At 40.4% G+C, this 12,332-nt stretch overlaps 1 protein-coding gene across 1 annotated transcript in view; it reads right to left on the bottom strand.

Moving 5' to 3' along the window:
- Positions 1-12,332, bottom strand: part of LOC122810494 (neuron navigator 2-like) — a 2,968,645-nt gene that overhangs the window by 1,965,312 nt on the left and 991,001 nt on the right. The window contains exon 14 of the mRNA XM_044082075.1: positions 2,943-3,051. Coding sequence (XP_043938010.1) covers positions 2,943-3,051 — 109 coding nt within the window. The remainder of the gene's footprint in view (positions 1-2,942; positions 3,052-12,332) is intronic.

The following is a 12,332-nucleotide window of genomic DNA, read 5'->3' as shown; positions in this document are numbered from 1 at the left end:
CTCAAATTCCCCCAATACCAGCCCTAACTCCTTTTCTTCCACAACTATCATCGATCCTGCCTCATCCTTACTCCCTGACCTTCACCAAAATGATCACCTAAATCCCCATTCAGTAACTCAGCCAATTTCTCCTTTCAACCCATCCCTACAAGTCTCATAAAAAACTGTTACTAAAACTTAAACCTTGTTTTACCTTAGCAGATAAACTCCCACCAGAGTACCTTAAATTAGCTACTGACTCCACTGCTCACTAATCAGTATTCTTATCAAAAGACATATCCACAAAAGGGGAAGCTCTACTGATCTAACTTCCGACCTATAGCCATTCTATCTCCCATCTCTAAATTACTGGAAAAATGCATTCACCAACAGCTTATGCAATACTTACTTCAAAATTATCTACTTACCCATACCCAACATGGCTTCCATCCAGGCCACAGCACTACCACATCCCCCCTGTTCTTCACTGACACTGTCAATAGGGCTACAGATGCAGGTAACTTTGTAACAACATTATTTCCTGACCTACCAAAAGCTTTCAACACAGTGTTTCACATTATGCTTTTCGACAGGCTCTCCAAACTAGGACTTACACTTCTCTCTTTACAGTGGTTCCATAGCTACCTAGACAAAAGACAACAAGCTGTAAAATGGTTAAATACCATCTCTCCCTTTCTTCACGTGCCCATGAAGTCCCACAGGGTTCCATCCTTGGTCTGTTACTCTTTAATATTTGTACAAACAACCTGTACACCTCCTTGTCCCTAGGAGCACTCAAACAATATGCAGACGACTCCACTATCATCCGCACCTCTCCTACAATCCCTCAACTGCACTCCATCACACAACAAACTAACCTCCACTGAAACCTGTCTCACTAACTCTCAACTCTTCTTCAACCCTATGCCAACAAATCACTCTCTTGATATATATTAATTCAAAATTAATTCTGAGGACAACACTGTTATTGAAACAGTCCCCCCACAAAAAATATTAAAGCACAAGTAACTGGTAACCAGGCAGGGAATAGGTGGATCAATACAAAAACAAACTTAGTAAAATCATAACTATCCACCTATTAAGTGGCAAATGAACTCCAGAAAGGAAGAAACAACGTAGTGAAAAGTTAATGCACAAATCCACAGATGTAAAGGAATGTAAAACAAAATTTCTAGGTGTCATCATCGACAATCAACTTAAGTTTGATCTCCACATCGAACATAACATCAAGAAAACCCACCAGAAACTAGATCTCCTCTACAGGAATGAACATTTCCTGAATACATTGACCAAAGTCACTCTCACTAAAACCTTCCTCATCCCCTCATTACTACATGGTGCCTCAGTTCTCACTAACCTACAGTCCACTATCAGATCCAAAATAGAATGCTGCTGCAATAAACTTGCCAAGTTTGCCACAAACTCAAAGACCAACACGCATCTTTGTAGAGTATTACATATGTTACAATGGCCTGAACTACCTAATTACCTCCATTATGTCCAGCTCTTAACCTTACACAACATCATTTATAAACCTTTAGCATGTCCATCCCTGAGTCACATAGTGAATCCTTACACCCCCAACAGAACCTCAGGGTCTGAAGACAAAAAACTCCTCGCTATTTCCTATCCATCAAAAGCACCAAAACAAAGCTTATATTATTACTCTGTAGCTAAAGTCTGGAACTCTTTCCCCCTATCCACAAGAACAATTACTAAACTGGAAGCCTTCAAATCCTCTCTAAAACAACATCTCAATAATACATGACTATGCTCAGGCTCAACTCCTAACTAACTTTAACTCAACACTGCCTCCTCTAGCTAATCTGCTCTTGGCTAACCTAGTGTTTACTTTGCTACCCCCTGACTAACAGTACTACCAAAACCCTATCGATACTTCAGACCTTTCAGCTAATCGCATTTCCTTTCTCTCCTCACATCTCTACACAATACTTTCTCTCTTCTATTGTAATGTAATGGCTGCTCAACAACAAATCCCTATCGCTAAATATAAGGAAGAACCAAAGAATAACATGTTTTATCCTATGTAACAATGTAATATACTTTTTTATCTATGTCTAATGAAGAAAAAATGTATTATATGTTTCTACATGGATACTTAAATCTGTAACCCTGTATGCAAGGTTAAAATGCTTGGATGTATGTTCTAGACAAAGATGTAATATTTTATAAATAAATAACTGCTTCTGTAAGTTGGACCTTTTCTCCCTGGGTCTCTGCTGAAAATGGGTTCTCTTGACCCATACCGACTTTCCCGGTAAACAAATGCCAAATAAAGAAATAAATAATGGATTTCTTTCTCATAAGTATGTTCTGTGAATTTTTGGCAGATAAATGATCATTTCTCATCCAGAAAATTTTAATGGAAATAGCTGATTATTAATGAGCTAAAAAATATTTCCCCAATTTAAATATGCAAGATGCTCATTCCATCTTTTGGATATAAGGAAGACTCACATCCCCATTGACAGGATACTAGTTTGCAGAATTCTGAGGGTGCCTATATTGACAGGGTACTAGTTTGCAGAATTCTGAGGTTCCTTATATTGACAGGGTACTAGTTCCCAGAATTCTGACGGTCTCTACATTGACAGGGTACTACTTTTCAGAATGATGTGGTTCCCAACATTCACGGGGTATTAATTCTTAAAATTCTAAGGACTGCTTCTGTTACTTAGTTTATTATGCTCTGTTACTTTTCAGCTCTTGTGTTGGGTGAAAAAGGATTCTTGGAACAGTCCACATACCCAGTTACCAAAATAAATTTAAAAAGGTACATATATCACATATCGAAACTACATACACCAACAAACTGCTTAAAGGAAAATGGGGTATCTCTTATCCATTTAAAATGAGGTACAAGGCCAATGCTCAGAACCATGCCTTTACAAGACAATTACTATTTGGAGACACATTATTACCTGTGGGTGATTTGAGTTCCCCTTAAATTAGACATGGCTTCCTCCAAATTCTGGCGCAGGTCAGCAATATTTTTCATGGTTCTTAACCTTTGAGATTCTGGATCTTGTCCTAAATGAGCAAGAACACTTTGCTGAATTACTTACAAAGATACACAAATGATACATTTATTTCACTGAATATATTTATTTTACTGGAAACACAGGCTTATGGAAGACATGCTTCCCTGGGAGCCAATGTCAACAAAACTATATTTTACAAAAAAATGCTGCCCGTCCATTCTAGAAAGGAACAAAAATACCTGAATCCTGCACACGTCTTCTTTCGCTTTGAGTGATATAAGAGATGCATTGGATATGTCTCAGACAGACTCCCAGACAAGAAAATTCACATACTCAACTTTGTTTTTTAATTCTGTATAGAACAGATTTTGTGGCATTTTACATGAATAATACTCGTTCAGCTTTCCTGACTTCAAGGGAAAAGACAAGTTCTTACATTGATCAGAATGAAGCATCTTTACCAGATGAAAATTCTAAAAATATTCCTCAGTAGCTGTAATCAGCAGCACGCGTTTCATGCCCATACAAGACATATGAAAAAGCAATGTAGACAGACCACAGCCATACCCAGAGCTCTTACTAAGCCAACTGTTTTAAACACATAGACATAATGCAATTGTAATACTTATCATAGTGAGTTTGTTCATATATGGGACAGTACAAAGGTGCTATGTACATTCCAAAAAGTGTCTCAAAAATCTCTTACTAAACATGCATCTCCCATGATCGTCCGCTAAACACAGTGGTATCACTGTGTTAACCTTTTAGAGAAGAAATGCTTACCAATTATGTTAACACAAATTACCAGAAAAATACACTAGAAAAAGCTATAACCTTCTCCAGATGATTTACTTCATAACCATGGTAAATTCACAAAACTAATTATACAAGGTATCTGTAACTCTTTCAGAAAGCTCTATATATGCTTTATCACTGAGAAATAAAGCTTATTTAGAGAAATAAACTTCCACACACAATAAGGTTGCTTTTTCTAATTTACTTTTTATTTCTTGTTTCAGTTGTGGCTATTGACCTTAGAATTAGGTTAGTTACCTTTATTGATCTTGCACCCGCGGTGGTGGTGCTGCGGTAGCGTTGTCGCTTCACAGTAAGACGCTGTCCGGTTCGATTCTCAGCTAGAGCGTCTTCTGCATGGAGACATGCGTGTGAATGGGCATACCTTCATTGAAGGTTGTGCGTCAGGGCTGGTAACTCGGCAAGTAAAAATCAACTACCAATCATTAGCGGACCGGAGTTCCCCTGTGGCGACCCCTAACCCGGAAAAGCCGAAAGAAACAACGACCTTTATTGATCTTGTCTAGATAAGCCATTGCTAGGCAAGGGTTTGCCTTTCTTGACTGCAATAGACAGTCCTGCATTAAGTCAGCACTGTTTTCTAACAATTTATTATTTAAGGATATATCTGTTGCTATTACTTCCTCAGCCCCCTTTTTGTTGAGTATGTTTTTATTTCATATTTACTTTAGTGCTAATTACAAATCAATTGTCTTACCTTTTGAGGAAATAGGCTAATTTAGAAAAGCAAACCATATTTTAATTTTCTTTTTTTTTTTTTAAAGTTTGCATGTGATTTGTTAGATATTTAAATACCTGAGAAGTACAGAGAGGAATGCAGTGCACAGTGTCCTTAAAAATGAACTTCTTAAAAGTTTATTTAAGCAGTATATCACATTCATGTGTAGGTGATACAGCGTTTATCCATGGCTGGTGTGGTTCCCAGTCATGGCCAGACAAAGACAGCCATAGTTAAACCTGTACTACTCACACAGAAATATGATATGGTTCTATTAAACAAAAAAAATATCTTTTCCAATGATGTGATTGTACAAGGGAACTTCCTTGTCTGTTTTGTCTAGTCTCACTAACTGCGTTGTCTAGGGATGCCATGATGTTGCTTGGACAACACTTACTGCCATTTTTCTTGTAAACATACTAGGTTGTTTTTGTTTTGGGAGTATTTGTATATGAGAATGCTTGTATTGTGTTTCAGTTAATGGATTTTCTGCTGATTACAGTTGACCAGGTGTCTTTTGAAATTAGTCACTTTTTTGCATTTTTGTCACTGGAGATTTTGTAATTACCATCTGCTTGTTGCTTTTAGCTTCTGTGTTTAGCAGTCCAGGGAAAATAGCAGCACTAATATTTTATTTTTATTTATTTACATATTTATTTACTTTTGTAGTCACAGTGGCTTCTGTTTTGTTTTCTTGTATCTTATCTGCTTTCTTTTGGTAATTCAGTTTTGCCAGCATAAATGCAAACTTGTATGGACAGTTTAATATTTATGTTTTTGAACAGTAAACAGTCTGCATTGTATGACTGCATTTTGAAGACAGACTTGTTGTTGGACCCCCCAACACACCCCATTCTGTCCTGCACTTTATGTTTTTACCTTAATTAATCTTGATTTGTGTTGCCATTATACTGTTTAAACATCACCCAGCCTCCTGCCCCTCCTGCCCTGTTCACACCTATCAGCTGCTCACTCCAAGGCAGGCCCAGCACTGACCTGGGTGCTATTATTGCACCAAAATCTGCTTGTTGGAGGTGCAGATTACTATTAAAGAAGCCTTACAAGTTTATGTCAGGTGGAGCTCACTGGTTAAACAGAATTATAAGCATCTGTCACGCTGCCAGTAAACCGACGCCGTCAGATAGACAGACATGTAATTCCAAGTAATTCCAAGCTGATCAAACCATGGAGTGAGACTTTGAAGGAGAGGAGTGGAGAGGGTGTTGGAGCAGCACAGTGATATACTAGTAAGATCTCAGTCTCACACCTCCATGGTTCAGAGTTCAATCCTGACTTAATCTAGGTGACATCTGCATGTTGTCCCCATTTCTATATGGGTTTTCTATGAGCATTCCAAAGCACTAGTTAACTTCATACACTGCATTGCACACACATATATATATATATATATATATATATATATATATATATATATATATATATATATCTATATCTATATATATATATATATATATATATATATATATATATTCCAACTCCAAGATCGCATTACATTGAAGAAAGGGCAAAGTTCATCATGGTGGCCAGGTGGTTCCTTTCCAAGGGAAAGGATTTCCGTAGTCTGTGCTTTTGGATTAATGTAGTTTCGAACAAGTGGGAACAGAATGGGTAAGTGAGAATCGATTATGTGTAATTTCAAAGGGTCAAAGTAGACCCATATATATACATATAGCCTTTTGCCCTTGTTCTTTTGGTGTACAGGGTCTATGGAACAGTCCATGTAACTGGTTAGCAAATTATAAATAAAATAAACTGTGCTAAGTGGGGGTCTTGCATCATGCCTGAGGGATGTGTGGGGGTATTAATGTGGGAGGTTAGGGAGACTGGAGTGGGAGGTGAGGGAGCAAAAGAAGATTGTATGAGAACTGGAGTGTTAAAGGGGTAGTGAAAATGAAAGCCAGACATCGGGAAGTAAGGAGGACAGCACACACTAAACAAGACAGGAGAAAAAAGAGATTAGGCTGGCCTGTAGAGAAAGCAGGGAGGGACCAGATTGGGGCAAACGAGAAAGGGGTAGGTAGAGAAGGATGGAAAGAAAAAGGACAGAGGTAGATATGTTGGAGTAGAGCAGAGATTGGCAGATAGAAATCAGGACAGAGGATAACGTTGCGAAATAAGGCAAGGAAAGGGTGCCCAAAAATGATGAAGCAGGAGAAGAGGTATACGGGACTGAAGGGATTGCAGGGGAGAGGTTTTGTAGGAAGAGAACAGAAAGGATGAGAAAAAGGGGTCTGGAGCAACAAAGGGAGAAAGTAATTTGGGAGGGATAGTGAGAAAGACGGGGGGGGGGCTGTGCAACTGAAAAGGCAACATGCAGGATTTTATTTATTTATTTATTTACATTTGTTGACCGGGAGTGTCCGACTGGACGTAGGTCCATTTTCAGCGAAGGCCCGGAGAGAGGGGAGAAAAGCTCCACAGTTAAAATATACAGACAGTAGTTACATTGGATTTACATAGCAATTAACAATTTGGTTAACATAGCAATTAACAATTACAAACAGTTACAGATGAAGAACTTAGTACATCAGTAGACAACTAGAATCTTTATCATCTGCGAAGTACATAACAGACATTAACAATTGTTACAATAAGAAGTTCCTGTTGTATAATAAGTAGTAGGCTTAGGAGAATCCGAGCTTGCTATAATCAAGATAGTTAGTGGGGTGGAAAGAAAGGTAGTGGGTGGATAGGGTGGGTGATATTAGAGTGGGAGTTGCAAAGGGATAGCCAGCATGTTTTTAGCTGCACTTTTAGTTAAGTTTTGAAGTGGGTGCATGATGGTACGGAGGTAATTGTGGGTGGGATGGAGTTTCATAATTTGGCTATGGCGCAAGAGAATAGTGCTTCACCAGCAGACTTATTGGCTTTATTGACCTACAAGTGATTTTTGTTGCTGGATCTTAGTGTTCTGGTGGTGCGATAGGGTTGGAGTAGATTCTGGAGGGATGGGACATTTAATGGATGGTTTACTAGTTTGTGGGCGAGTGAGAGTTGATACCATTGAAGGAGGTGAGGGAGTTCAAGCCAGTCCAGTTCAGCAAGTGAGGGACAGTGGTGACTACGGTAGGATGCCCCTGTGGTGAATTTGGCGATTTTGTTGTAGCAGGTCTCTAGCTTGTTTAGATCGCATTGCCTTAGGTTGGTATATATTGGACAGGCATAAAGTAGGGTGGAGATAAGGTGGGAATTTGCTATTGAAATCTTTGCTGCTTTGGTGAGAAGTTGCTTATTTCTTTATAATGATCCTAGTTTTTTGTGGACTTACTTTATGGTCATGGACATGTGAATGTCAAATTTTAGTTTATTGTCTATTTCCACACCTAGCAATGTAGTGTGTTCTGTTGGGTATATAGTGGTGTTGTCTTTTGCTGTGATGTTAAAGTGAGAGTTGTTTTGAGTATGTTTTGTGGGTTGGAAGATGAGTAGTTTAGTTTTGTTTGGCTTGAGTATTAATTGGGTATTGGATAACCAAGTCTCAACAGAGGAAAAGGCTTCCTGTGTGACTTTTTGCAGTTTGGGTAGGACTGGGCTGAGCAGACGATGGTTGAGTCATCTGTGTATTGTATGAGTGTGCCATGTTTGGTGGCAGAAGCTAGATTATTAGTGAAAATAGAGAAGAGTAGGGGTCCAAGGATGGATCCTTGGGGAACCCCTATGGAGACAGGTAGTTGGGGAGATATGTCATTCTGCCATACAACGGACTGTTGGCGGTCAGACAGGTAACTCTGAAATCAGTTGGTGACTGATTGTGAGAAGGATAGGGAATTGAGGACAGAGATGAGTTGCTTGTGTGGGACCATGTCAAATGCTTTAGATAGGTCTAGGAAAGTAGCAGAGGAGAGATAACCATTGTTTTTATGCTGAAGGATAGTGTTAGTACAGGAATGTAAGGCAGTGGTGGCACTATGGTTTGGTTGGAAACCATGCTGAGTATTGGAAAGGAGGTTCTTAGTAAGGAGGTAATCTGAGACCCGAGAGTGAATGTATCTCTCTAGTATTTTGGAGAGTGGAGAGAGAATAGCTATGGGGCGGTAATTGGTTAGTTCTGTGGAGGGGCCACCTTTGTGGAGGGGAATTACATGTGATACTTTCCATAGTGTGGGAACGTAACTTTCTGACAGAGATCGGTTAATCAAGATGGATACTGTGTAGGCCAGATCATTAGCTGTGATTTGTAGGTATTCACTTGGGAGGTTGTCTGCTGTTAATTTGGTGGGCTTAAGTTAAGTTAAGAGTTTTTTTATGTTGGAGGTATGTACAGGAGAAAATGAGAAGGCAGTGGGGAGATTACTAGTTGAAGGTGTGAGTTGGAGGGGAGGGGGGTTGTGTTGTTTAGCTAGTGACAGTATGGTTTGTGTGAAGTGCGTGTTGAATGAGGTAGCAATATTTTCTGAGGAGTGAGGGATGTTAGGAGGAGGGGTACTGACTTTACCTGGGTGGAGGATGGAGTTTATGGAGGACCAGAATTGTTTGGGGTTGTGTTGGGAGGAGTCTAGGACAGACTGGTAGTATTGGAATTTGTCCTGTTTTATTAGCTTTTTGACTCAATAGTGTAGTTCTAGGAATTGCTGTCTATGTTGAAGGGGTTTTGGTTTTGCACCAGTGCTTCCAGGCTTTATCCCTGTTTTCCATTTCTGACTTAGTGGTTTTCTGTAGCCATGGGGAGGTTGTGCTTTGGTTCTGGAAAGTCTTATGGGGGCGTGGTAATTAAGGATCCTCAGGAAGGTAGTATTAAAAAATTCAACTGCATCATCAAGTCTGAGGTACTTTAGAGGATGCCAGTTACATTCTTTGAGGGATGAGATGAATGTGAGTGGGTTAAAGTTTAGTTTTTTGCGTATTTGACGGCAGATGACAGGTTTAGCTTGGTATAGCTATTTTTTGAGTAGGAATGTTGGGGAGTGATTACTAAGGCTATCTGATAAGCAGCCTGTTATGGGTCTATATTGCAACACTGAACGCTAAAAACAGCGAATGATGTTACATCCACACATTTTCAGCGAAAGCTGAAAATGTCAAATCCACAGAACAGAAATTTCTTACCTAGGGAAAGAAATCGCTGTTCCAACCCCCACAAAAAAAAAAAACATTACACACTTCCAAACACATACACACATACCCAATCCTAATTATACCCCCCCAAAAAACAGTAAACAACTAAATACACATATGAACATAACCCAACCATAAATTTAACGAAAAAAAAAAACAGTAAACATTTTAAACCATATGCACTTACCTTAACCTGCACCCTAACCCTAAAGTCAGTAACTCTCGCACATTTACATAAACAGCTCCAAACACATACAGACTTACCTTAACCCTAACTCTACCCCCCCAAAATAAAAGTAAACAGCTGAAAACACATACACACGTAACTCAACCATACATCTAACACAAAATATAAAACAGTAAACACTTTCATACATATGCACTTACATTAACCCGCACCCTAACTCTAAGGTCAGTAACTGTTGCACAATCATGCTTGGGAGCTATACCAGACAAGGGACCACACTACACTTCAGAACACGGCAAAACAACAAAGCGGTCAAGTGACTTCTTTCCCAGGGAAAGAATTCGCTGAACAGCCGCTTCGCTGTTTTGCCTGGAGATTTCCTATATCTATGTTAATCAGGTCCATGATGATGTGCTCCATAGCTTTACATATCAGACTCATCAGGCTAATGGGGCGATAATTCCCACGGTCTATAGTTGCTCCCCCTTTATGGAGAGGGATGACAGTGGCAGTGCATCATTCGGTAGGGACAAAGCCTGAGGTGAGGCTGTGACTGAACAGGGCACACAGATGTGGTGCCAGTTCGCAGTGTAGTTCATGTAGAACACAGCCAGAGATATTATCGGGTCCCATGGAAGTTGTATTCTTGGCCTTGGACAATGCAGCTTTAACCTGTGCTGCAGTAATGTTGGATACCTGGCATTCTTCTGGTAGTGTGATTAGTCCTTTGGGGGAGAGAGGAGTAAAGTTGGCACTGAATCTGTTGGCCAGTATGTTGGCAATATCTGTTGGCTCATTATAGGAGGTACCATTGGGCAGTAACTCAGAGAAAATCTGGATATTGCCGTGGATGTTCCTGATATAACTATAGAAGACTTTGTGATTGTTTTTAGTGTCTGCCGCAATTCTGCCTTCATAGCTGGTTTTAGAGGATTTGATGAGGGATCTCAACTTTTTGTTGAGGCTAATAAGGGAGTTTTTCCAGTCTTGGGACTTCACCTTTTTCTGCAACAGTTTCTTCCTTCTGTTGTAGAATTTATTAATGGCAGGTGACCACCAGACTGGCTTCCTTTTTTGGAGGAGAGTGTCTTGGTTCTGTTGGGTATGGCTAGTTCCATGCATTTATGTACATGTTCTTACAGTGCATTGGTGTATGATTCTGCAGTCATGCAACTATTTTCCATTGGTGTTGGTGCCATGAAGTTATTCACCTCTGTTTTTAGGAGCCCCAAGTCAGCTTTGGAGAAGTTTTTCAAGGTGGTTACCTTTGAGGGGGTGGGGGGTGGGGGTGGATTTCATGTTGATTAGTTTATGATCAGATCTGACCAGGGAGGGATTGACTACTAGTGTAGAGCAATGGTCGCCCATGTCAGTAATAACCAGGTCAAGGATGTTGCTTCCTCTAGTGGGGGTCAGAATGAGCTGGTCCAGAGCACTGGAACTAATGAATTCTAGGAAGCACTGGGCCAGTGTGTTGGTGCTTGAGTAGTTCTCCCAGCTGATGGAGGGGTAGTTGAAGTCTCCTAGTATGAGAGTGTTAGGTTGGACCTTGATAGATTCCAGGGTGCTTAGGAACGTGGAGTGAGAGTCTAGGGACATGGTTGGGGACCTATAGCAGGCTATAACCTGGATCGCCATCCTACCCAGTGTTAGTTGTACCTGACGTATCTCAGATGTGTTATGCTGGGCTACTAGTATGGACTGGAGGTGTGCATATTCTTTATGAATATGATGACACCACCACCTTTGGAGCTACGGTACATGTTTCAGGGCCGAAAGATGTGGAATGAGTTATAGTCTGGTAGCGCAGGGGTGTTTTCTGCCACTTTCAACCAGGTCTCCGTTAAAGCACAGATGTCAATGTTCTCCATTTTGAGGAGTGCTTTAAGCAAGGGCATCTTGAGATTTAGACTTCTAGCATTGAGCAGCATGATCCTCAGATTGCACTTATTTATAGCTGTTACGGTGGTAATTTGGTCTTTGGAACACCGCCTAAAAAAGCACTATAGCGGTGGCAAGAGCTTTAGCCAGTACCCAGAAACCCAGGGGTGACAGATGCAGGCCATCCCTGGCAAAGCATCAAGGTCTGTCAATCATATCATCCCAAGCAGAAAGATACTGGACCCCCCTTAGAATGACACCAGAAACTTAATCAATTGTTGAAGTCAATAATTTTTTGTTTCTACTACACTATAATTCTGGTTGACGGTAGGATACTGCTCAGGGCTAGGGTCATACCTGCCTGGGCCCCATAATCCGAGAGCTCCACCATGTCTCTTTTCATGTACTCCAGGGAGGTGCATCTCAGGTCATTCACACCCACATGGACAATGACACAGTCACACTTGTACCTGTTGTGGAGTGACCTGAGTACATGTGTTATGTGTCGGATTCTGGCACCTGATAGACAGCTGACTGTTACCTTCTCCTTATTCAACCTAGTGAGTGGGACATCTGTGTGCCTCACTATTGAGTCACCTTAGGTTGAGGGGCACACTGTGGAGGTGAGCTATGTGTCCTGTGGTTTGTGCTG

The sequence above is a fragment of the Protopterus annectens genome, chromosome 9.part0, assembly GCF_019279795.1.
Source record: "Protopterus annectens isolate FY-2018-M chromosome 9.part0, PAN1.0, whole genome shotgun sequence".
Taxonomy (NCBI): domain Eukaryota; kingdom Metazoa; phylum Chordata; order Ceratodontiformes; family Protopteridae; genus Protopterus; species Protopterus annectens.
The sequence above is the reverse complement of the archived record's forward strand: the minus strand, read 5'-3'. Positions and strand labels throughout refer to the sequence as shown.